General features: G+C 36.7%; 1 protein-coding gene, 2 non-coding genes and 1 pseudogene across 3 annotated transcripts; all 4 read left to right on the top strand.

Moving 5' to 3' along the window:
• The first annotated feature begins 1 nt into the window (after position 1).
• LOC132312390 (metal tolerance protein 10-like) lies at positions 2–3,457 on the top strand (annotated as a pseudogene).
• Positions 3,458–5,661: 2,204 nt separating this feature from the next.
• Positions 5,662–7,898, top strand: LOC132314447 (metal tolerance protein 10-like). The gene is made up of 6 exons (XM_059813310.1): positions 5,662–5,845; positions 5,930–6,042; positions 6,305–6,550; positions 6,986–7,066; positions 7,216–7,446; positions 7,536–7,898. Exons 1-6 carry the CDS (start codon positions 5,662–5,664, stop codon positions 7,896–7,898), a joined length of 1,218 nt encoding a protein of 405 aa, XP_059669293.1.
• A 7,410-nt stretch (positions 7,899–15,308) lies between these two features.
• On the top strand, positions 15,309–15,396 carry LOC132315535 (small nucleolar RNA snoR117). The gene has a single exon (XR_009483718.1). It is a non-coding gene; the product is annotated as a small nucleolar RNA snoR117 (small nucleolar RNA).
• A 91-nt stretch (positions 15,397–15,487) lies between these two features.
• Positions 15,488–15,573, top strand: LOC132315534 (small nucleolar RNA snoR116). Its single transcript, XR_009483717.1, has one exon. It is a non-coding gene; the product is annotated as a small nucleolar RNA snoR116 (small nucleolar RNA).
• Positions 15,574–26,902: the final 11,329 nt, after the last annotated feature.

A 26,902-nucleotide genomic window follows, 5' to 3' on the forward strand; every position in this document is an offset into this window, starting at 1 on the left:
TGTTCATCAAAGTTGAGGTGCCATGATGGTATACTTCCATTTTCTCCTGTTGGGGCAGGTGGGGTGAAACCGTGAAAGGAGCTATGTTCGGTGATCGGCCGAATCAGTGGCAGATAAGTTTCTGCACAAGATTTCTAATGCCAAAAAAAAAAAAAAATTTAAAATCCATCGGTGGTCAATTGTTTTAGCAATTTGATTGCTTAAAAGGCTCAAACCTTGGTGCATGGAAAACCATTCGTACAAAGCACCCTAAAGTGATGCATGTTTTCTGCAAAAGAAAAAAAGAAAAGAAAAAGTAAACAACAACTAAATTACGACACTCTCTAAAGTGGTTGATGTAGCAAGGTCAGCAATTTTGGTCCTTTTGATAAGAATGAAAGGTATTTCAACAAAACACCAAATATATATATATATAATTTCACTCAAACACGTCGACATAACTGGGGAGGATAGTGTAATTTGTCAAACAATGAGGGGGGTCTGTGCACATGCGGGCTGTGCATGGAAGGCTCTGATGCATGGCTCAAACTTGTGTTGCAAGTGTGTATATGAGGTTAGCCATACCAAATCTTCAGCCCCTATGAATGATCTTTGAAAGGCTGTTGCAGATAGTGGGAGTAGTACATTGCCAATCCAAGCATCATGCTTTGGTCATTATAGTTGAGAGTGGTTGGCTAAATAATGCCTTAAATTACATCAGCATGGCAATTGCTTATTGGGAGCTTTAAGCTGTTTCCTTCCCTTTCAGGTTAGAAGTCACCATCACTTGGAGGAGTTCGGATCCTCTGCTGTGACGGCCCATGTTGTAGTAGAGTTTTTCAACGCACTTAAATCGTGCTTCGATACATTATTATGGTAATTTTTTTTTAAAACTGGGCTAAAATTACTTGTAGTAATATTATTTTTTTTTTGGGGTTGAAATTTTCTTTATATGATGTGAACCTTGTAAAAAGATTCCCATGTAGATGCTTACCTTAGTTATGAAGACTCAATTTAATAAACAAAGTCATCTCTTTGGTAAAACAAAGATAAGATCGATTTAATATTAAACTGTTGTTTAGCATCTTACCGACATTATCCATGTTGTATTCCAGTGAATCTGTCAACACACGTCTAGATGAAATGTTCTTTATATGGTGTGCACCTGGTAAAAATATTCCCAAAGTGGATGCTTATTACCCTTAGTTATGACGACTCAATTTGGTTAGTTTTTGGTGTACAAGGCAACGCATTTCCTCCCCTTTCGTTCAAGCAAATTTCTTGATCAAAATGTCAACTGATTTGGCCACTGAATCGTTCCGTCACCAAACAGATTTCCATTACCCTCCAACAGGAGAACATGGAACTATACCGTCTTGGCGCCTCAACTTCGATGATCATCAGTTGCCGGAAAGACACAGTGATCATCAATTTGGCGTTCGGAATCTTGTGCAGAAACTTAGTAAGCTTTGCAAGTCTTTGATCAAAGTCTCACTACTTTTGGTTAACAAACTCACCAAAAAACTAAATTCAATCCATGTATGTATCTATAGGGAAACAAACAAAACTTGCAGGGTATTACAATAGGCAGGAGAAGCTTCTCAAAGAGTTCAATGAAATGGATGCATTCACTGAAATGGGCTGCTTGCCTGGTAGCTTAACAGAGGTTTGTTTTCGACTTTTCGTGCTTTTTTTATCCCCTCAAACCATTTAGCAGGGTGTAAATCGCCATTTATTGTTATATGTGACATGGTATTGAAGAATTCTAATCTTGTGATGGTCAAATTTTTTATTTTTTATTTTTTTATTTTTTATTTGGTCTCAGAATGAGATGGGGCAGCTTGCTAAAAGTGAGAGAATCGCGATTCGTGTCTCTAACATAGCCAACTTGGTGATTTTCGTGGCGAAAGTTTATGCAACCATACAGAGTAGATCTTTGGCTGTGATTGCATCAACCCTAGACTCCCTTTTGGATCTGTTGTCAGGATTAATACTGTGGTTTACTTCACATGCTATGAGAAAACCAAATCTATTTCGATATCCTATTGGCAAGAAACGAATGCAACCAGTGGTAAGCTTACCAACATAATTAAAAATGAGTTCATATCAATTTGTCATAATGCCTTGGAATTTGTAAGGGAGTGCATTACTCATTAAACATTATATAATAGGAGAAAATATATATCATTTCTATTGTTATTTATGCTAGCTATTACTAATATAAATCTTCAAATATATCATTTTTCTTGCTTTTAAAAAGTTTAAGAATACTTGATAAAATCCTGATTTTCACAGGCCCTTAAGTTCTAAGTGAAGTAATTTGGTTTTTGATCCACAAGGAATAAACTCTCCTCTCCTTGTTGGTGCCATGTTATTAAGTAACAATGTGATAATTGGGGTTTAATTACAATAAAATTAATCAAATGCACAAATTTTGCAGGGAATAGTTGTTTTCGCATCAGTAATGGCGACACTGGGACTACAGATACTGTTTGAGTCCGGTCGACAACTTATTGCAAAGGTGGGAAATTTTTAATTATGCTCAGAAATGTCAGTGATTGTCATTTTGGAGAATCTAGACAGATTAAACCTTTGTTTTTACATTATTAAGGCTAGGCTATACAAGAAAAATACAACTTTTAGTCCACATTCACTGATTTTTCAAAAACTACATTGAATTTATGCAGACTCAGCCTGAAAAAGATCCCACTAAAGAAAAATGGATGATTGGTATTATGGTCTCTGTGACGATAGCAAAGTTCATGCTCCTAGTATACTGCCGCCAATTCAAGAATGAAATTGTGAGGACATACGCTCTAGATCATTTCTTCGACGTTGTGACCAACTCAATTGGACTAGTGGCTGCAGTTTTAGCCATTCGGTTTTTCTGGTGGATTGATCCTGTTGGAGCTATCCTTGTAAGCTCACCATGCATGATTTTATAATTAAGCAAATGATTAATTTTATACAAGTAAAAATTAATGATGTGTGTTGCAGATAGCGTTGTACACGATTAGCACGTGGACGAGAACGGTTATGGAGAATGTTTGGTCACTGATTGGAAAAACTGCCCCTCCAGAGTACCTAACAAAGCTGGTGTATGTTGTGTGGAACCATGATGAGGAGATCAAGCACATCGACACGGTTCGAGCATACACATTTGGGTCACAATACTTTGTGGAGGTGGACATTGTGTTGGCTGGGGACATGTCTATTAGCCAAGGACACAACATTGGTGAGACACTGCAAGAGAAGATTGAGCAGTTGCCTGAAGTGGAAAGAGCTTTTGTTCATATAGACTTTGAGAGCACACACAAACCAGAACACACGCAGAAGAGTGCCTAATAAGACCACATGATTACAATGTTATATGATCAAGCAAACTCTTGATTTTATGTTTAACTCTTATTTAGATAATGTTGTTTTGAGTAATAACTACTATATTATTAATCAATGAGAGCAACTTTTTTTTTTCCCCCTTTTGTTTTTGCTCTTTATACAGAAGTCAATGAGAATCTCCCTCTAACATTCCCTTCCACTCGAACTCGCAATGATCTCGTTGCGGTAGGATCACTCTGTCTACCCGTCTCCACTAACAAGGGGAGGATTCCGTCACGACCTAGATTTGGACTCCACTTGGGTGAACACTTGGTGTGATACCAGATCAAGGACTGAACTTCGCTCTGATACCACTATAACTAGCCGAACCTTTTGATCGAAAAGTTTAAGATGTTAGGTAGTACTGCATATCCGCCCGTATATGCCCAAGACTTTCTCCACCCGGATCAGATGTGAGACATCCCCCCTCTGACAACAGTCCAGCTAGCTCTAGGCAAACTTTAACTGATTCTATACCATATGCAATTTGGCAGACCATATGTATATAAACTGGTTTGGATTTCTTTTGTTGTGTGTTCACCATCATGTTGAGCCAGCATAGCCAATTCAAGTAAAGAAAGAAAGACAATGTAGATTTGAGGTTTTCAAAACTTTACATGGATGGTTTTAGATATTTATTAATTGTTGTAATTACATTTCATTGCCCTTGCCCTTGCCCTTTTCTTGCTCAATGAATGAGACCAGAATTTTCGAGGCGAAACATAAAAAAGTGCTTATATGGTTTAATCACTTGGCAAAATGCAAGCATATACAGAAATGAAAAGCTCCCTTGGTTTCTAGCTATGAAAACGAATAATCATAATAGCTTCATATCGATTATGCAACAACTTACAAATCGCTAACTAAATCAATGCTCCACCAGTGCAATTATATATCACTGGTCAAATAATTTAGCAAATTGACAGCTTAAAATACAATCAAACTTTGCTGTATAGACTTGTAAGGTGGCTACAAGAGAAAAAAAAAAGGAAAAAAAGAGAGGAGAGAAGTCTTTTTTAAGCTCACAAGAAGAAAATGATTTAGGTAATTTTGCTTCTATACCAATAGAAATTTCAAGGATAACCAAACTTACTAGTATATCAGATATTATTATTTTTTCTTTTCAAAGTACAATATCTAATTCAGGTTAGTAATACAATAATATTATCAAAGTAAACTCTGAAGTGGCTGGTGTTGTAGCGAGATCAACAATATATCTTGGTTCTTTTCATAACAAAGTAATGGATATTAGTAAAAGGTGTTTCAGCAAAACATCAAAATGTATGTTTTTGTAAGTTCATGTATGTTCTGAGGGAAACAGGATTTTGTTAAGGCCTCAAATATCAGATCATTACAATTAATTGTGGAAAATAAATGGTAATATTAGTACAAATTATACATAAAGTCACTGTTCTAATTTGTGGAAAATCATTAGGTATGAAGATGTTAGAAACCTGTGGATCGGAAGGTGCCATGGCACCCTGCTTGACTATCCTCCTGCATCTGCCACTGCACGGCTACTGGTTATATGCTCTGGCTGGCTCTCTCAAGTATTAACGAAGCATGACTCAAACTTGTGTTGCAAGTGTGTATGAGGTTTGCACACACTTCTCTTAGTCATACCAAGTCTTGAAGGCCTCTATGAATGATGATGATCTTTGAATGGCTGTTGCAAATCCTAGCAGCATGCTTTGGTAGCTATAGTTGAGATTGGTTGGCTAAATAATGCCTTCAATTACATCAGCATGAAGCGCCCAGTTCCCCAAGAAGATGTGCCCGTGTTTGAGTCCCTCCTCCCCTAGATTGAGAGGGTAAAAAAAAGAGTTTACATCAGCATGACAAATACTTATTGGGAGTTTAATGCAGTTTTCTTCAAGAAGTCACCATCACTTACTTGTACTTGTTGATTTGTTCAATAAAAAAATAAAAAAAAAATAAAAAAACTGCATGTGTAGATGGAATATGTAGTGTGAACATGGTAAAAAGATTCCCAAGTAGGATCATTTTTTTTCTTATGAACACTCAAAAAATAAACAAAGTCAGCTCTTAAAAGAAAGATCACATTCATTGACTTAAATGAATCCTTAAGATCTAATATTGTACTGTTGTTTAGTATCAAAGCCAACATTCTCCATGCTTAACCCATCATTTAATCTTTTGAAAATACATACTTATATAGTTATATATTGTAAGGAATTGAAGTTCAGTTTCATTTATTTCTTTGTTTTTGAGGTTATTTTTCTCTATATAAGCAAGGCATTTCCTCTCCTTTCTATCAAGCCAATTTTTTTTTTTGGAAGCAAAATGTCAACTGATATGCACACTGATTCCTTTGATCACCGAACAGAGCTCCTTTCACCAGCCCTAACAAGAGAAAATGGCATCACAATGAGGGTGCCGTCATGGCGACTCAACTTTGATGAGCATCAATTGCCAGAAAGACACAAAGATCATCAATTTGGCATTGGCAAACTTGTGCAGAAAATAAGTAAGCTTTCTAATTCTTTGATCAGAATCCTAGTACTTTTTGGTTAACAAACTCGAAAAACAACTAAATTCTCTCAATCTTTAGGGACACAGAGAAAACTTGGAGAGTATTACAATAGGCAGGAGAAGCTTCTCAAAGGGTTCAATGAAATGGATACATTCACTGAAATGGGCTGCTTGCCTGGTAGCTTAACAGAGGTTTGTTTTCGACTTTTCGTGCTTTTTTTATCCCCCAAAGCATTTAGCAGTCTTCTTGTCAGGAAAAATAAACCATTTAGCAGTGTGTAAATTGCCATTTATTTTTATATGTGACATGCTATTGAAGAATTCTCATCTTGTGATGATCAATTACTAGAATTTTTCTTGACTAATACAATTCTTAGAACTTTTTTGTTCTTCTCTCTTTTACATTGTTTTGTTACAAGTAATGTACATTTTTTTTTTTTTTTTTTTGTCTCAGGATGAGATGGAGCAGCTTGCCAAAAGTGAGAGGATTGCGATTCGTGCCTCTAACATAGCCAACTTAGTGATTTTCGTGGCGAAAGTTTATGCATCCATACAGAGTAAATCAGTGGCTGTGATTGCATCAACCTTGGACTCCCTTTTGGATCTCTTATCAGGATTCATTCTGTGGTTTACTTCATATGCTATGAGAAAACCAAATCAATATCGGTATCCTATTGGCAAGAAGCGAATGCAACCAGTGGTAAGCTTACCAACATAATTCATCACCACTATCATCATCCTTGCCTTAATCCCATATAAATGGGGTCGGCCACATGAATTCTCTTTCTATTACGTGTCATTTCTATTATGTGCCTTACCAACAAAATTGTGCATAAATAAGGAAGTCATATAAATTTATCACAATGCCTTTGGGCTTGAGTAATTTGTAATGAAGTGCACTACTCATTAAACATTATAACTAATAATAGGATTTTTTTTTTTTTTTTAAAAAGTCATGTTTATTGTTATTGATGCTAGCTATTACTGATTTAGATCTTCAAATCCATTAGGGAAATAATTCATTTTTTCATTGAACTCACCTCTCCTATTTGGTGCTATGGGAGCAAATATGCAATGTGATACAATCAATGGGTTCAATTACAATAAAAACTAATCAAATGCACAAATGTTGCAGGGAATAGTTGTTTTTGCATCAGTAATGGCAACACTGGGACTACAGATACTGTTTGAATCAGGCCGAGAACTTATTGCGAAGGTGGGCAAATTTTAATTATGCTTAGAGATATCATTGATTCTCATTTTGCAGAATTTACATTGAATTTATTAATCAACATAGCCTAGCTAGGAACAAAAAAAAAAAATCCACATTCACTGATTTATCAAAACTACATTGAATGTATGCAGACTCAGCCTGAAAAAGACCCCATTAAAGAAAGATGGATGATTGGTATTATGGTCTCTGTGACGGTAGTGAAGTTCATGCTCTTGACATATTGCCGCCAATTCAAGAACGAAATAGTGAGGGCGTACGCTCTAGATCATTTCTTCGACGTTGTGACCAACTCAATTGGACTAGTGGCTGCAGTTTTAGCCATTGGATTTTTCTGGTGGATTGATCCTCTTGGAGCTATCCTTGTAAGCTCACCACCATGCATGAATTACTACTAGTACATTGAATTGTAAATGATTTTATACAAGTAAAAATTGAATTATGTGTATTGCAGATAGCATTGTACACGATGGGCACATGGGCGAGAACAGTTATGGAGAATGTCTGGTCACTGATTGGAAGGACAGCCCCTCCTGAGTACCTAACAAAGCTGATGTATCTTGTATGGAACCATGATGAAGAGATCAAGAACATCGACACGGTTCGAGCATACACATTTGGATCACACTACTTTGTGGAGGTGGACATTGTGTTGGCTGGGGACATGTCCATTACCCAAGCACACAACATTGGTGAGACACTGCAGGAGAAGATTGAGCAGTTGCCTGAAGTGGAAAGAGCTTTTGTCCATATAGACTTCGAGTGCACACACAGGCCAGAACACATGCACAAGACTTTGCCTAATAAGAACACATAGATTATATGTTATATGATCAAGGAAAATCTTGATTTCAAGTTGCATCTTATTTGGAGAATGTTGTTTTGATAACTGCTATATTAATCAATGAGAACACCATTTTTTCCATTTTATTTTCCTTCCTATTTTTCTTTATACAGATAAATCATTTTATTTCAACATGTATGGTTTGTTATAAGGGGTCATTGTATTCAAAACTAATTCATGTTCGGACCCGGAGTCTCTCCCGTCCGCGAACTCACAACGCTTTTGTTGATTTGGACTATCTTGTCCACCCGTCTTCGACAAGGACCCTCTAACATCTTCCCGGCTTCTCCCACTCGAATTCATAATGCTCTGTTGCTGTCGAGCCACTCTATCTACCAATCTCCCCTAATAAGAGCACGACCTAGTAAAGAATTGAACATAAATTTCGTCTAAGTGTGTGCTTAGCATGACACCGAATCAAGGAGTATACCTAGATCTGATACCACTATAACCGGCCGAACACTTGCCATTTGGCTCAAAAATTTAAGTTATCGGATAGTGCTGCATATTCTCTCATATATATGTCAAACTCTTTCATCATCGGAATCTGGACAGCCGCCACCTAACACTTTTAATTGATTCTATTTCATTTGCAATTTGTCTTAGACCATACGTATAAAGCGGCAATTTGTATTCTGTTGAGTCTACATAACCAGATTCAAGTAAGGGAAAAGAAAGGACCATAAATTTGATAATTTCAAAACAAGAAAATGTGGATAAAAAAGGCAACCGTCAGATTAGGGAGGTTCATCAGGTGTTAAGGGGCTTGCGGATTACCGGCCCGTAATCCTTCCACCGACAGGAGCGGGAGGTTCAACGCTGCTCTGTGAAACCAGCCTCACGCAGTACCCTCCACTCTAGGAGCCCAGAACTCCAAGGCTTTCGCCCAAAGTCCGTGGCCCAACTCCTCACTTAGAGCGGGCGGGCCAGTGTAAACACCCAGGCAAGCCCTACCATCTGTACCAAACCAACATCCGATCACCTTGATACCCTCACTTGAGTTACAAGCCCACGTTACCAGGCCCGGTGATCTGAGCTACTTTCACAAGCACTTATTGAGGAAGAAAAAGTTCAACTTCTGAGCAATGTGGGATGAAAAATTAAGCATTTTGCAAGCTCATGTACATGAGAATACAAAAAAATTGCAGAAACAGTTCAGCTTCATTTCTTTTCTAGTTTCTAGGTTCGTCCACATAGGGGGAGTCACGGCCTAAAATCAAGCCAAAGGCGTGCAGAACGATCTATAAAAATTGATACAGTTTGATTTCTCGACTGAAGTAGTAGTACTTGTAGAGTCCACTTCTTCTCCATACTACAAGTGAAAGGGAAAATGTAAACCATTTTCAAATTCTATTACTGATTTAAATCTTCTAATCTATATTTTCTAGCTTTTAAGAAGACTTGACAAATTTTGCAGGGAATAGTAATTTTCGCATCAGTAATGGCAACACTAATACTGCAGATACTCTGTGAATCAGGTTGAGAACTTATTGCATAGTTGGAAAATTTTAATTATGCTCAGAACTTATGGCTTAAAATATCCTAGCTTGGAACATGAAAAAAATACAACTTTTACATTGAATTTATGCAGATTCAGACGGAAAAAGATCCCATTGAAGGAAAGATGGATGATTGGTATTATGATCTCTGTGACGGTAGTGAAGTTGATGCTCTTGGGCATACTGCCGTGAATTCAATAATGAAATTGTGAGGGCATTAGCTCTGGATTATTTTTTTGATGTTGTTACTAATTGCTGAAATCAATATGGCTGTTTGGACCTTTAAAACTCTAAATCAACAACATGCTTACCCAAATTTTGGGATAATTTTGATGTGAAAAAATCCACTCATGATCGAAACCAAAGCAACGAGTAATAATCAGCAATTTCGCTGATAATATACTTTGTTTTTCTACCAAATTCTTAGGCTCGAAATCTCGTTTTTCAAACTGCTGAATATTTTGAGTTTTTTGTTCCTAGTCTAAACAGATTCATAATCTTATAATTTTGGAATTCAGTAGTTTTTAATGATTAAGTTTCTTATTCTACTGTTTTGTAATTATATAGATAAGTTTTTTTTTTCGGTAATTAATTATATAGATAAGTTGAATTTCGAACTTTTTAATATCCTTTATTTTCCTATAGGTTTTCTTTATTATAAATACATTTATGATAATAAATAAATAAATAAACAAAATATTTTTTTTTATTAATTAATAATTTTTTCAGAGTTATATATGTAGATTCAAATTTGTTCATTATTGATTTATAAACATTTGGAACTTCCACTCCGTCAATTTTATACCAGTAAAATTCAATGATATGTATTGCATATTACTTTGAATCTAGACATGGGCAAGAACATTTATGGAGAATAAATGATTATATAATCAGGCAAACTGTTGATTTAAGTAAACTCTTATTGGGATAATGTTGTTTTGAGTAATAACTACTATATTATTAATCAATGAGAAGACCAATTTTATTTTTTTATAATAGGTTTTCACTCTTTATTCAAGTGTCATTTTATTTCAATATTCTTTATGGTATATGTATTGGTCGGTTACTAAGGGGTAGCCGTTTTTTGGCCTCAAAACTAATTCATGCAGTAGACAAAAATAGTTAAAGGTGGATTTTCGAAACGTTTTTATGCAATTGGTAAGCATTCACACATACGAGTGTCCCTCTTAGGTCCGGCATACTTGTTAGACTGATCTTTGTGGGGTTGTGCACGCTCCCATCATTTTCAAGCGAGAATTAGCTCTAATATCATATGGTTCCCAAAAAAGGGTGACTGTAACGTCCCACATCAAAGTTATTAGAGCTAAGAGCAACTTTAATGAGCTGCTATTTTCAAAATATAGCATGTAGGTTTAAAATGGGCTCTCCAATGGCATGTCAAATGGGTTGCCAAAATATAACTTTGTCAAATATTGTGCCAAATATAACTCAACATATAGCTATTGCCAAATCTCTTACTGCTCTATTCCTTTTCTCTTCTCTCGCATGGGCTGTCAATTTGGTGTTGTACTTGTGTATATATATATATATATATATATATGTCAATTGTGCTTGTATATATATATGTATATGTCTATTGTGTGTATATATATATGTGTATATATAGGTCTGTTGTGCTTGTATATATATATATATATATATATATATATATATATGTGTCAATATTTTTATTTTTAATAAGGCAAATAAGCTAAATAAAATACAAACACTCAAAAAAAAAAAAAAAAAAAAATTGGTTGTTGAAAATTGTAGTTGGGAATGGTACGTAGTTGAACAATAATGGTTGTTGTGTCAAAAAAATAGCAGTTTGACACTATAGCTCCTCTCAAAATATAAATTTGATATGTAAAAATGACATTTTATATTGGAGATAGTCTAAGAAGACACATCCTAATTATGTAGACACGTTTTGAAAATAAGTTAATGCTCTTGACATACTGCCACCAATTCAGCCCCTCCTGAGTACCTAACAAAGCTGATGTACCTTGTATGGAACCATGATGACGAGATCAAGCACAGTTGGATCACATTACTTTGTGGAAGTGGACATAGTGTTGGCTGGGGACATGTCTATTAGCCAAGCACACAACATTGGTGAGACACTGCAAGAGAAGACTGAACAGGCTGAAGTGGAAAGAGTTTTTGTTCATATAGACTTCGAGTGCACACACAAACCAGAACACATGCAGAAGAATGGCTGGTTATAATATTATCAATGGAATATGTATGGTTGGTTTTGAACTTCTCAAAGCTTTCGTTGGAATCGAAACCAACCTGTTTATCTAACATTCTTCTTCGCTCTATCCGTCTTCGATAAAAACCTTATAACATTCTCACTCGCTCGAACTCACAATATCCTCATTACAATCGGGCTGCCCTATTTACCTATCTCTCCTAATGACCGGATGGACCTTGTAAGGACTCGGATATGAATTCCACCTAAGTGGGCGCTTGGCGTGACAACCAAATCAAAAATTAAACCTTAATTTGATACCATTGTAACAAGTTTAGCACTTGCCTCTTTGACCCAAAAACTTTAGTTATTGGGTAGGGCTGTATATTCTGGGACAAAACCCTCTATGCCATATGCAATTTGTATAGACACTGGTTTAAATTAATTTTAATTTTTTTTTCCTTCTTCTGTGTTCACCATTATGTTGAGCCTGCATAGCAAATTCAAGTAAAGAAAGACAAAATAAATTTGAGATTTTCAAAACAATACATGGATAGTATTTAGATATTTTATTAATTGTTGTAACCACATGCATTGGAGGCGCCAATGGCTAAACAATCTTTTGCTTTGTTTGATTACTCATGTGTTACCAATAATACGTATTCATTACAATAACAAAAGTTACAAAATTGTGATATATAAATATACAAACTTCACATAGACGATAAAATGCCAAATAACTTTTGAAATTAGACAAAACTAAGCCCAAAAATAAAAAAAGGTGATCGTCAGATTAGGAGGGCTTATCAGGCGTTATTAGGCCTGCAGATTACCAGCCCGTAATCCTTCCACCGACAGGAGCGGGAGGTGCATGCTGCTCTGTGAAACCAGCCTCACGCAGTACCCAGCCAGGCCCAACCACCTTGATGCCCTCACTCAAGTGGCCCACGTTACCAGTCTCGGCGACATGAGCTGTCCAGTACTTATTAGGCAAGAAAAACTTCATCTTTTGAGCAACGTTGGATGAGAATAGAAAAAATTTGCAGAAACAATTCGACTTCATTTCTTTTCTAGCTTCATATTTACTCACCATTTTCGAGTTCTATTATTGATTTAAATCTTCAAATCTATATTTTCTAGCGTTTATAATGTTTTAAAAGACTGATAAAATCCCAATTTTGCCTTATAAGAATATATGACTATATATATATGACCAACCAAAACTCTTGATTTTAAGTTGCATATTATTTGGAGAATGTTGTTTTGAAAACCACTATATAAATCAATGACAACACCATTTTACCTTTTCTTTTTTCTTGTTTTTGTTCTTTATACAAAAGTCATTTTATTTCAATATGTATGGTTGGTTATAAGAGGTAGTTGATCATTGTATTCAAAATTAATTCATGTTGAACATGGATTCTCTCTCGTCTGCGAAGTCAAGGTGTTTTTGTTCAATTGGACCATCTTGTCCACCCATCTTCGACAAGGACCATCGAACACTTTCCCTTCGAAGTTTTTGGGTCATGGTGCATATTCGTTCATATATGTCCAAATCCTTCTTCATATCTAGGACAAGCCCCTCTAACCAGAAAGTATTAAATACCTCGGTGCAATGGAAGTCCTTGGATCATCCATGTAGTAAGGTATGGTATTCCCAACAATGACAATCCTTGGATCATGGATGTGGTGGTGGGCCCACCATATTCAAGGTCCAGAACTTCAACTAATTTTATACAATTTGCAATTTGTCTGAGTCAATATGTATAAAATGGTTTAAATTTCTTTCACCATTATGTTGAGCCTGCATATCGAATTCAAGTAGAGGGAAAAAAAAAAAAAAAAAGTCAAAATAAATTTGAGATTTTCAAAACATTAGATGGAATCATGGATAGTACAAGATACTTATCAATTATTCTAGGCCCAATTCATTCGAGATGTCAATGGCTAAACAAACAATCTTTTCCTTTGATTACTTATCGCTCATGTGTGCCAATTAATTATACGTATCCATTACAATAACACAAGTTATAAAATTGTTGAACACCTTCACCATTTCACAAGATTTAGTTTAACATACCTAAAATTGAAAAATAATAATAAATGATCAAGCGCCAACAAAATTGGTCAAATTAGTATAGGACGCAAAAAAAAAAAAAATGGATCAGCCCATTCAGAATATTTTTTTTTTCCCTTCACAAATGGTTAAAAACAAAATTATGCCAGAAATTAAAAATAAATAGAAATAAAAAGGGGATGGTCAGGTTAGGAGGGCTCATCAGGCGTTAACCGAGGCCTGTGGATTACCGGCCCGTAATCCTTCCACCGACAGGAGCGGGAGGTTCAACGCTGCTCTGTGAAGCCAGCCTCACGCAATACCCTCCAACTCTAGGGGCTCAGAACTCTAGGCCTTCGCAGAGAGTCCGTAGTCCAACTCCTAACTTGGAGTGGGCGGGCCGGTGAGATAACCCAAACAAGCCCTACCATCTGAGCCAAACAAACCTTCCACCACCTTAATGCTCTCACTCGAGTTACAAGCCCACGTTACAAGGCTCAGCGTTCAGCATTTGTCTTACTAGTTATTATTAGCCAGCAAAAACTTCATCTTTTGAGCGATGTGGGACAAGAAGTTAGAAAAATTTTTGTTCAGCTTCATTTCTTTTCCAGTTTCATATTCCTGACCATTTCCAAGTTCTATTTCTCATTTAAATCTTCAAATCTATATTTTCTAGCTTTTAAGAAGTTTAAAAAGACTTGATAAAATCCCCATTTTTCACCGACTCTGAAGTCCAAAGGGAAAAATGATTTGGTTTTTGATCAATAAAAAATAAAGTTACCTCTCCTTTTTGCTGCTATATTAGCAACTATGCAGTGTGATACAATGGATTTAATCACAATAAAATGAATCAAACACACAAATTTTGCAGGGAATAGTTGTTTTCGCATCAGAAATGGCCACACTGTGATTGCAAATACTGTTTGAATCAGGTTGAAAACTTATTGCGAAGGTGGGAAATTTTTTAATTATTCTCAGAAATATAATTGATTGTCGGTGTGCAGAATCTAGACAGATTAAGCCTTTGTTTTTATATATTCACTACTAGGGTAGTAAATTTACATTATTAAGGCGATGAATATAAAAAATATACACGACTTTTACATTGACTTTATACAGATTCAGCATGGAAAAAGATCCCATTAAAGATCAGATTAATGATTGGTATTATGATCTCTGTGACGGCAGTGGAATTCAAAAATAAAATTGTGAGGGCATTAGCTCTACATCATTTTTTCAATCTTGTTACTAATTGCTGAAATCTATACAGATTCAGACTGAAAAAGATTCGACTCAAACAAACCAGCGCTTCCTTTTTCTTAACGGTATTAATTTGGTAAAGTAAGACATTTACGTAATTTCGCATATTCCTTTTTCTTTATTTTTATTATAAATAATCTGACTAAATAAGAAACTAGGGTTTCCACATCGCATCGTCTGGTCTCCGCCGCTATATATAACTCTATATATATACGGGTGTGTACTCTCGTCAGAATGTGAGCCCTGAGGCTTTTTCCTTTTGCCCTTGGTTTGAGGCCTCTTTTCTTTCTTTTTTTATAACAATACCTCTCTCTTTCTGTGTGTGTAATTGTTTGATGTTAGTTTAGATCTTCTGAAATCGTGGATCGATATAAGGTCTATGATGTATGATATTGTCCGTACCATCTGAGTTCTTTTTGAAGATCTCTTTGATGTGCAAAATTATCTAAGGTACTGAGGCCTCTTTGTTTAGATTAGATATAAGAGTGCGTGTTTTTTCGATTGGCTATTTATGTGACTGAATATATATGTATGTATTTATGTGGGTGTATAAAGGCAGTGATGAGGAAAATTATACCATCAAACTTTGAAAGCTTTTGTGCTTCTTGATGTCAATAATAATCCCAGCTCTCTGAGCCTTATTCATATGTATATATATGTGTGTGTAAGAGGGTGTGGTTTTAGTGAATTGTGTGTAAATTGATTGATTGAATGGTTGTTTGGTTAGTGGGAAAAAAGGCAACAAATTAGAGTCTCTGAAGCACTGATTCAATAGTGTTTACAGCGCTGTACGTTGCCGAAAACAAAATATGGGAGTTGAGATTCTGGCGTTGCCCTCTTTTTATTTGCCCGAGGGTTATGCATTCAGATGTTCCCACATTTTTACCATTTTCTGGAAGGTCATTCCCACCCTTTTTGCGATCAAACAAATGTGACTTGTTTTATGTGATCCGCACAACTTGTTTTTATGTGTTCAATTTTTGTACAGCAATTCAAGAGGCAAAAGATGATGATCTCGGTCATATTTAGTTTTTCATAAATGTCTCCAGTACATATATAAACTGGATTTTTGGTTGAATGCAGAAAACCAATTTATATATATATATATATTTGTTGAAATTCCACAATTAATTTGTACAGATTTTTAACATAGTGGAATTGGGCATAATTTATCCAAACCATGGGATTTTACCAAAGCCCAACAAGAAATATATGTGTCTGGAAACCTGTATTTTATTGTAATTTTGTTGATTGTGGATTGTAGACACTAGAACCCATATTTCTTTGGTGTTAGCAAAGCAAGGACTAAATGAACTTCCGAAAAATGCTCATCTTAACTCTTCAATTCATCTTTCATTCATCTTTCTATTGTATCCGGCTTAGATTTCTTAGTATATTGGAGTACTTTGTGATTATATTACTCCTAAACAAAATATAAAGGTTTTAAATATTTATTTTAAACTTTTAAAAATATATAAAAATAAAAAAAAAAAAAAATTGGAGAAAAATAGGTGATCATAATTTAAATATTATATTTAATACATTTAAAATATATATATATATAAAATTAATAATAAAATTTTGAGTTAGTTATCCACCCAACTTAAATTTTGGCCTTCACAAGGACCCCATAATATTTGGTTCTTCTAAATTAAATAGAGTGGCTTTTTTTGGTAATTAAAGAAAAGGCCATCACATTCCTTTTTCTAAATAATGCCCTTTTACGAAGTGTATTAATAAATTACAAAGTTTCAAGATTAGAGTGTCTTCATTGAGTTAGTCAGGACTATTTAATAATTTTTCTTTTTTTTCTCTCACCCGGATCTCTTAATTACCCAAATTTAGAGGGATCCCTCCTCAAAAGTTAACACTATACAATCTAAAAACACATCCTATTCACACACAAATGTATATGTACAAACACATTTATTCCTCTCTCCTTCAAAAGTAAAAACCCAATAATAAAACTTAAAAACACAACCTATTCATGAACATACACACATATTTGTGTATTCTATTTGATACTCTGAATTTGCATCCCAATATTAGAATTGGGTAAAAGGAAATGCATCCGTTGTGTCGTATCTGTTTTGTATATGAAGATCAATTTTTAGAACGAAAACTTAAAGAGAAACACAACCTATTCATGAACATACACACATATATATTTGTGTATTCTATTTGATACTCTCAATTTGCATTGCAATATTAGAATTGGGTAAAAGGAAATGCATCCATTGTGTCGTATCTGTTTTGTATATGAAGATTAATTTTTAGAACGAAAACTTAAAGAGATACCCTTTCTTATGCTATGAATAGTGACTGAGAGATGGTGAAACATATAAGAAAAAGGGCAGTGAAACATTCAAGGAAAAGGGCAATTATGACAGTAGAAAGATATAAAACTAAAACATTGTGTTTAGGATATTTTTGTAATTTTATTTGGAGATAAAAAGAGTGGAGAGTACTTTGTTGAATTGAGATTTTTAGTTTTACGTCAAACCCTATTTGTTTATGTCCAATCCTATTTGTCTAAACCCATGAAAGTTTAGGTTGGGCTCGGGTTGTCAACTTAAGTTGCACTCTTGTTTTACCAAACCCAAAAAAGAACGAGTGCACATCTTGTCTTATTTGTTCTTCCTTACTGTAAGATGGTACAAATTTTGCAACAACAAAGTAACAAAATTCATAAAAATTATGGTAAAGTGCAATAAACCACTTAAACTTTACTCTCTCTCCCAAGAAACTCTTCGGAATTAAGTATTACCTCCTAAATTATTTAAATTGTGTAATTTAAGTACAAAATCCAAATTGCTCACCAGAAATATTAAATTACAAAATTGCCCTTATCATTTGAGTGCCAACACCACCTTAAAATACACTATTTATTGCCAAATACCAACCAAACAGACCGCAACCAATCAACTCTGAAAACTCCATCACAGAAACTATACCTCCTTCAGCCATTGAGCTCATCATATTGATGATAAAAATAATAATAATAAAATAAAAATAAAAAAATCTAAAATTAAAACACATCTTTCTCATCTTATTACAAACGCATCAAATCTTTACCTCACCATTATTGGACCCGTTTGCAACATTGTTTCCTGCTCGTAACAAAAACACGGTTGCAACAGTAGCAACAAGTGTTTGAATGTTGCCCTTTAGTGGACACATAAATTAACAATGGGGAAATTTGTGTGTGGATATTGTCTCAGGGTTCAAGCTTGAGCCCTGTTATTTTGCATGCTCACAAAAAAGATGAAATTGTGACAAAATTATTGATGAATGGCTTAAACCAAACTACCAGTGCCATTAATTGGATTGTTCGTTAATTACTCCACCATTGATGCCAAGTAATTACTCTTCCGCATCAGCCCTCCAATAACAGTCATATAGCATCAATGGCGATGAGGACGGCGACTACCCATGGCCGGAACAGCATTGAAGACCCATCAGTAGCCGGAACTCCTGAATCAGACCAGTAAAAACCGACGGGACCAGGAAGCGTGAATATCATTGAGAGCTACAACTTCCTTCATCAGCGTGAACATGTCCGGCCAGCTTCACCTTCATATAAGCACGAGCTCCAGCGAAGTTGTAGAGACAGAACTCCGACCACAATTGCAGAACGGTGAAAGTCCCTCTTTCCAGCAACACCACTGGCGAGAAACTTGAGCTCTTGACGGCCAACTGCAGTGACAAAATCAGCCAGACGCCGAGACCCAATTGCAGCAACAGTTCCAGAGATTCCTATGAACAGAGATAGAGCTTAATTCGAAAAACTAGCAGAAAGCGTTGTGATCAACACTTAGCTTCATCTCGACAACATAGATTCAACAAACCTTCGATTTGATTTGTGAAACAAATAAAACTGACCCCTTCGATTTCTCACTGTCAATCACAGAAGGTTGCAGAGCATAGAGAGAGATTGCGATTTCCATTAGGGTTGATGGTTCGATTAGGGATGGAGTATATGAGAGCAGTAATGCCAAAGGAGCGAGGTTCCAATCGGGGGTTTTATTGTGGCGTCATTATTACGAGAAATTATTAAATGGTCCATTAACACTCCGTGAATCGGTTAATATAAATTTTTAAATTGAGAAAATAGTATATAAGAATATATTAATAAATTACAAAATTTTATGATTGGAGAGTTTTTATTGAATTAGTCCACTAAATGTGAAATAAATTAAGACCATTCAATAATTTGTCTATCAGTATAGTAACAATGAGGGTAGTATTGCCATTTTAATTTATAATGACTACCCCACGGCCAAACACTAACCGGAATAGTGTCATCGGTCTTTTTTTGCAAAAATTTAAATAGCTTAGGGAGTTTTTTTATAAAAAAAAGTTCAAGAATTTTTTTTTGAAGAGAGGGTAAAGTTCAAGAGAGTTTATTGTGCTTTACTCCAAAAATTATGTAAAATTTTGATTTTTTTTTTTTGGTACCAAGTTTGTAATGTATATTGATATGTATTTATTTTCTTTGTTAATGTTTGTTTCCTCTCAATATACGCTATCCAAAAGAAGAATAAGCCTAAATCTTTGGAAGCCAAAAAAAATAAAAATAAACTTAATTAATACCTTTAACCCACTAACGAAACATTCTACTTTCTTCATCAATGAATTTGAATCCAATCAATTCTTCACTCCCTATGAAAGTATTGAGCTTTTGCCAGCAAAATGGAACAATAGGCTAATGTAATTGAGAACCCTCCCCCTAATTTGCCATAACACTAAAAAAATAAAAATAAAAAATAAGAAAAAATCTATATTCTTAGCCATACATGTGTTTTTCTTCTTCTTTTTCCGTTGCTTTTTAATCCAATCAACTCAGTTGCGAGGCTTAATGCAAAATAGTTATTAAATGAGCCCTTCTCACGTTAATTATATTAATATAAAAGTAATAAATTTTTATTTTAAATTTTTTCTCAATGCTTAACTTACAATTATCTCAAAGAAATATAAAAACACTGTTTATGTTTTTTTTGTAAGAATTAGTGATTTAATTGTGGGTATAAAAAAAGTCAATAAATTGAAACAAGTATTGATATGGAAGAGAATTTAAAATTTAGAAATAGTTTTAAAAGTGTGAAATTATTAAGAGAAAAAATGAAGTAATGGATAAAGATAACATAATTTTTTTTAAAAAAAAAAGGCCTCATACCATTTGTTTTCTTAAATTTTATATTATTTTTTTAATTAACTCATAATATATTTTAAATTGCATTAAATTTCATTTTTTTAAAAAAAATTATCCCATTGCATTCTAAGAGTATCCAAAATGTATCATTGTCATGTAAAATATCCAATTACTCTTTCATTCGGATCCGATGTGAAACAAACTCCCCCTTATTACATTATCTCTCATCCGAACTCGCAAGGCTTTCGTTGCATTGGGCACCCACAGATCAAGATTGTTACCAACTATAACAGGTTGAAGCTTTGCAATTCGACTCGAAAACCTAAACTATTAGGCGGAACTACCACCTAACTCATATATACCTAATCACTTTCCCATTTGAATTCGACGTGGGACAAGCTCCCTTGTTACAGGAAGCCCAAAGCAAAATAGTTAAATTAAGCCTCCTCATACTTAATTATATTAATACAATACTAATAAATTTTATTTTAATAAAAAAATTTACAACTTTTAACAAGCTCAAAGAATTGTAAAACATTATTAATGTTTTTAGTTTAATTGTGCGGAGCCTGCGGACATGAAAACAAGTATATTTAAAATTAAAAATTCAAAAGGTGTGAGATTATTGAGAGAGGAAATAAAATAATGATAGGATAATTTTTTAAGAAATAATCTCATTTTTCTGATAACTAAATCTGCTAAGGTTGGGGGAGGTACCCGAGCAGGGTATTTTGTTATCCCTAAGGGTGTGCTCTTTTACCTGAATTGTGTGATGTAGAAAATTGCGTTAAGAAATTAGGAAATTAATCTCACATGGCATTCTCTCTCTATTAATTTTTTCTTTATTTATTGGGTAACAAATTTTTTTTTCCTTCTTTTAATTAGACATGAAAGGAAAATACAATAAAATTTATTTAAAAGTTTAACATTACTTAAGCTTTAGGAGAGAGAGTGTAACACATGTGTTCAATTATTATTATTAGGTAGGATGAATCGGTTTGAACACGAGACCTCACCTGGCAGTCTGATAATTGTTAACTAACCATCTACTCCAGTAGCTTAAATTAATTTATTACAATAACTTTAATATTTATATTATTCACTAAAAAGTAATTTATTAAAATAAATTTCATTACTAACTTATCAATTCAATTCAATTCAATCTAAGAATTTTAAAAACAAAATAAATAGTTAAAAATATCATGATTGAAATAAAAAATAGTTTTCTGTTTTTTTTTTTTTTCATTCTTTCTTAGTGATAGTGTTGTTGGGCCTCCCAAACTCTACCATACATAATTCACCACCCCATGAATTTAATGAATTTGTCTGTGATATGTTTTTTTAGTAAATTTCCACCTTATTTACTGGTTGAAGTGACCGGGTATCACTTAAGCCCGATAATAAAGATGCGATAATGTGACCGACAGGTGTCTAACGTATCATATTCTATTCTAGGTTGGAGACTTGTAGATTGCTTAAAATATAGGGTTTCTAGTTTGGTTGCACTAGGGAGGGTTGGGTTAAGCGAAGTGGCCCGGTCTCATCGATACATATATGTGTATATAACAATATAGGACTTGATCTAGAATAACCTTCTTATGGGTCATCAAAATATGGTAGGTTTTTTTTTTTTTTTTTTTTTTTAACGCTTCCGTATATGTCAAAATGATACATTTTCTATTTTTAAATGAAACAAATTATTTATTTATTTATTTAATTAGACATGAAAAAAAAAATACAATAAAATTTATTTAAAAGTTCGACATAACTTAAGCTTTAGAAAAGAGGGTGTAACACAAGTGTTCAATTATTACTATCAGGCAGGACTAATCGGTTTGAACACGGAATCTCACCTGGCGGTCTGATAATTGTTAACTACCCAGCTTAAGTTAATTTATTACGATTACTTTAATATTTATATTATTCACTAAAAAATAATTATTAAAATAAATTACAATCATATATATTACTAACGTAGCACTAATTTAATTCAATATAAGAATTTTAAAGAAATAATATTTATTTTCTTTATTCATGTTTGCTTATTCTCAATACATCCCGTCCAATAGAAGAATAAGTCTAAACATTATTCGGAACCTAAAAAATAAAAAAATAATAATAATAACTTTCACCCACTTTTTTCAACAAACTACGTTCTGTCTGAGGAGGCCCAGGATGACATGGGCCGGATATGACTTGCAAACACAACATCCGGTCCGTATAGCTGGGTCGGCCCATAAAAAGACACTGCCATATGGGCCGAACGCGAATAAGCCCATCAAAGGTGACCAGGACTTATGGAGGAACAGGCGCAGATCCAGCAATCCGTCAATATTTGTAAAAATCTATAAATAGGAGAAGGAATGGAAAGAAGAGGGGGAGATCTTTTTGTTGAAATGTAAGAATTCTAGAGAGAGAAAGAGAGTATGAATTTCTTGCATCTTCAATTGGCGCCGTCTGTGGGAAACGTTGAAGATTGATTGATCAACTGATCAATATCGTGTGGATTCAGACCAATTCGTGAAAACGAAACTCAACCTTTGGGAGTTGAATCCAGATCTGAACAATTGTGACCTACTCTGGAAGAATCTTAGTTCCTGCTGCTTTGGTGGAAGTGGCTTCGGAACAACGCAACAACGAGTTGCTCGATTGTGGCAGGATCTGACAGATTTAGAATTCGGACAATTCAGATCTCGTCAACCGTAAGCATAATTCGAAGAATTCGAAACCAGATCTGAAAAATTCGCACTCACGAAGCTCAGATCTACTCGCGAATCTGAGATTAATGCCTTTACTCCGTTCAGGAATAATGATAGGTGAAAGCTCCAATCCGATGGAGGCTATCCAGCAAACGAAGCTTGAGGAGTTGATAAACTTGATTGAAGCTCTCAAAAAAGAGAATGCAGAATTGAAAGCTGGAATGCAACATCAGCAAATACCTGCGGTTTCGCATCCACTTCCGGTCGGTGAAGGAGGTGTTCAATCTAATATCGCGCATCAGGGCGAGCAGGGCGAGAACAATCAGTCAGCTCATCACCGTGATGAAAGGATGATGGACAATTTGCCGCCAAATGTTCGTCGAGTTGAGGATCACGAAGGATCGACTCACGTTGATCCACGACATGAGCAGATCAGACAGAATGAAGCCATGACCTTAGATCCACATCAGGAAAGGTTCAACCGAGAGGAGGTGACAGAGGTTGATCGCCGCCGAGTTGCGTCGCCTTGGCAAATAGAGCTCATAGAGGAACGGTCGTTCGATCCGTCCTACCGGCCTTCTATGGCTACAATTACTCATCGCGGTTCGGAGAGCAGAACCGTAGCCCACAGAGCTACCACTGGGCGCCAAAGAGAGAATGAAGCGCTCCGATCCGCAGCTCGAACGATTGATTCACCATTCACTGACGAGATCCTGAATACCCCTCATCCAAGGAAGTTCGCTATGCCAGTGTTTATTCTGTTTGACGGAACAACCAATCCGATCGATCATGTGTACCATATCCAGTTGAAGATGGCCCTGAATACGGAAAACGATGCTTTAATGTGCAAATGTTTCCCTATAAGCCTAGCTGGACCGGCGCTCAGCTGGTTCAAGAACTTGCCTAAGAGTTCCATTGGTAGCTTCCGAGATCTGTGTGATCGGTTCATAAGTCAGTACTATGGGAACAAGCGCCCGCCAAAGGACATCTCAAGCCTATTCACAATGAGACAGCACAAAGATGAACGTCTCCAGGCTTTTCTCACCAGGTTTAATCTCACTAAGAGTATGGTGATCGAATGCCACCCTTCTACAGCGGTTCAAGCCTTCAAGTTGGCCATGACACGTGGCACTCCGTTCCATACCAGTCTGGTAGTGAACACGCCGACGACTATGGATGAACTTAATGAAAGAGCTGACGGCTTTGTGCGCCTAGAAGAAGAGGAGGCAGCCAATGCTCGGACAGCGTCGCTCGTGTCGACCGAGGAGAAGTCCAAGGCAAAGATCAGGCAGAAGCAAACTCAGCCGCAGCGTCAGACCTCCTGGAAGGCAGAAAAGAGGTCCAGGGAGGAAGAGCTGATTACTCCGCTGAAGGTCACTCTGGCGAGGCTATATCAGGAGAACAAAGATAAGTTTCATCCACCATTGCCAATTAGGCAACCCCTCGAACAGAGGGATCAGACTAAACATTGTGCTTTCCATTCCGATTTCGGTCATCAAACTAACGAGTGCAGGAATTTGAGAAGGCAAGTGGAGATGTTGATAGCTAGAGGGGAGTTCGCGAGTTATGTTCAAGGCTCGGCAATAGAGCAGAATCGACCGGCGGAACAAATAAAAAGGAGTCACAAACAAAGCTCCCACAATTCACAACCAGTTAGTATAATCAATGCTATCCACGGTCGACCCGAGCCTAGCGAAGAGTCAGATGAGCTACTCCGAGCGCGCCTACGGCAGGCGCAGATGAAGAAAAGGGTCAGCAGTGTGAATACTCTGCGCACCAAGCAGTCCGCCACTGTTAAACTGACTACCAACGGGTCTTCATGGGGGACTTGAACACGTTGCAGGTCTGTCCTGTCGAACTTTATCTGCATCGACGTGATCTAACAACCGATCCGATCGATCATGTGTACCATATCCAGTTGAAGATGGCCCTGAATACGGAAAACGATGCTTTAATGTGCAAATGTTTCCCTACAAGCCTAGCTGGACCGGCGCTCAGCTGGTTCAAGAACTTGCCTAAGAGTTCCATTGGTAGCTTCCGAGATCTGTGTGATCGGTTCATAAGTCAGTACTATGGGAACAAGCGCCCGCCAAAGGACATCTCAAGCCTATTCACAATGAGACAGCACAAAGATGAACGTCTCCAGGCTTTTCTCACCAGGTTTAATCTCACTAAGAGTATGGTGATCGAATGCCACCCTTCTACAGCGGTTCAAGCCTTCAAGTTGGCCATGACACGTGGCACTCCGTTCCATACCAGTCTGGTAGTTAACACGCCGACGACTATGGATGAACTTAATGAAAGAGCCGACGGCTTTGTGCGCCTAGAAGAAGAGGAGGCAGCCAATGCTCGGACAGCGTCGCTCGTGTCGACCGAGGAGAAGTCCAAGGCAAAGATCAGGCAGAAGCAAACTCAGCCGCAGCGTCAGACCTCCTGGAAGGCAGAAAAGAGGTCTAGGGAGGAAGAGCTGATTACTCCGCTGAAGGTCACTCTGGCGAGGCTATATCAGGAGAACAAAGATAAGTTTCATCCACCACTGCCAATTAGGCAACCCCTCGAACAGAGGGATCAGACTAAACATTGTGCTTTCCATTCCGATTTCGGTCATCAGACTAACGAGTGCAGGAATTTGAGAAGGCAAGTGGAGATGTTGATAGCTAGAGGGGAGTTCGCGAGTTATGTTCAAGGCTCGGCGATAGAGCAGAATCGACCGACGGAACAAATAAAAAGGAGTCACAAACAAAGCTCCCACAATTCACAACCAGTTCGTATAATCAATGCTAACCACGATCGACCCGAGCCTAGCGAAGAGTCAGATGAGCTACTCCGAGTGCGCCTACGGCAGGCGCAGATGAAGAAAAGGGTCAGCAGTGTGAATACTCTACACCAGCAGATCACGTCGATGCAGATAAAGTTCGACAGGACAGACCTGTAGCGTGTTCAAGTCCCCCATGAAGACCCGTTGGTAGTCAGTTTAACAGTGGCGGACTGTTTGGTGCGCAGAGTTCTGATCGATCCCGGGAGCAGTGCGAATGTCATGCCGAGGGACACATGTGATCGGCTCGAGATTAAACCAGAGAGGCTCAAGCCCACTGGAAATCCCCTGTTAGGGTTCAATGGCAAGAGGGTGGAGCCCGTCGGGATGGTGGAAGTAGAAGTTCAAGCTGCAGAACGAGCTCTTATGGAAACTTTTGTGGTTGTAGAAATTCACCCCTCGTATAATCTCCTGATGGGAAGAGGATGGATTCACAGAGTCCAAGGTGTACCCTCAACTCTGCATTAGGTCATGAGGTGCCTCGGACCCGATGGAGATAAAGTGATAGACATTCGGGGGGATCAGGTTGCAGCCAAAGAGTGTTATTCCGTCACACTAAAGTATGCTGGGAAAGGGAAGGCGTCCGTCCGATCGGCAAGCCCTAGATAGTAATTACAGGAACCTCCGCCCGAGCAGAACAGGGTGGAGGAGTCAGTTGACTTGACCGAAGAGCCCCTTCTGGATGTGCAGATCGATCAGTCCAGGCCAGAACGAACTACCAGAGTAGGTATAAGACTGACCAGAGAAGAGCAGCAAGAGCTAGTGGATTTCTTGTCCCACAATGCCAACGTATTTGCATGGAGTCACCTAAACATGCCTGGAATTAATCCCTCCGTATCCTGTCATTCCCTGAATGTCAATCCCAATTTCAAACCAATGAAACAGAAGCAGCGAAGATTTGCTCCAGAACGGAATCAAATCATAGCGGAAGAAGTCAATAGGCTGCTTAATGCGGGATTTATCGGAAAAGTGCACTACCCTGATTGGTTGTCCAACGTCGTTATCGTGCAGAAGAAGAATGGGAGATGGCGAGTATGCATTGATTTCACCAATCTGAACAAAGCCTGTCCGAAGGACAGCTTCCCACTGCCTAAGATTGATCAAATGGTGGATGCCACCACCGGGTATGAGCGTTTAACCTTTCTGGACGCTTATTCAGGTTATAATCAGATCCCTATGGACCCCGCAGATGAAGAAAAAACTTCTTTTGTAACCGAGCGAGGAACATACTGCTACAAAGTTATGCCTTTCGGACTAAAGAATGCGGGAGCAACTTATCAAAGACTTGTTAGCAAAATTTTT

The sequence above is a fragment of the Cornus florida genome, unplaced genomic scaffold (assembly GCF_030987335.1).
Source record: "Cornus florida cultivar Cherokee Brave unplaced genomic scaffold, ASM3098733v1 CherokeeBrave_3.0.0_Hap2_Chr06, whole genome shotgun sequence".
NCBI classification, from domain to species: domain Eukaryota; kingdom Viridiplantae; phylum Streptophyta; class Magnoliopsida; order Cornales; family Cornaceae; genus Cornus; species Cornus florida.

What these genes read in the sequence shown, in the direction of transcription:
- LOC132314447 (XM_059813310.1), top strand. Translation starts at nt 5,662, where the DNA reads ATGTCAACTGATATGCACACTGATTCCTTTGATCACCGAACAGAGCTC. An exon ending in TGCCTGGTAGCTTAACAGAG is followed by an intron (nt 6,043 to 6,304) that starts GTTTGTTTTCGA and finishes TTTTTGTCTCAG; the next exon opens with GATGAGATGGAGCAGCTTGC. An exon ending in ATCCTCTTGGAGCTATCCTT is followed by an intron (nt 7,447 to 7,535) that starts GTAAGCTCACCA and finishes TGTGTATTGCAG; the next exon opens with ATAGCATTGTACACGATGGG.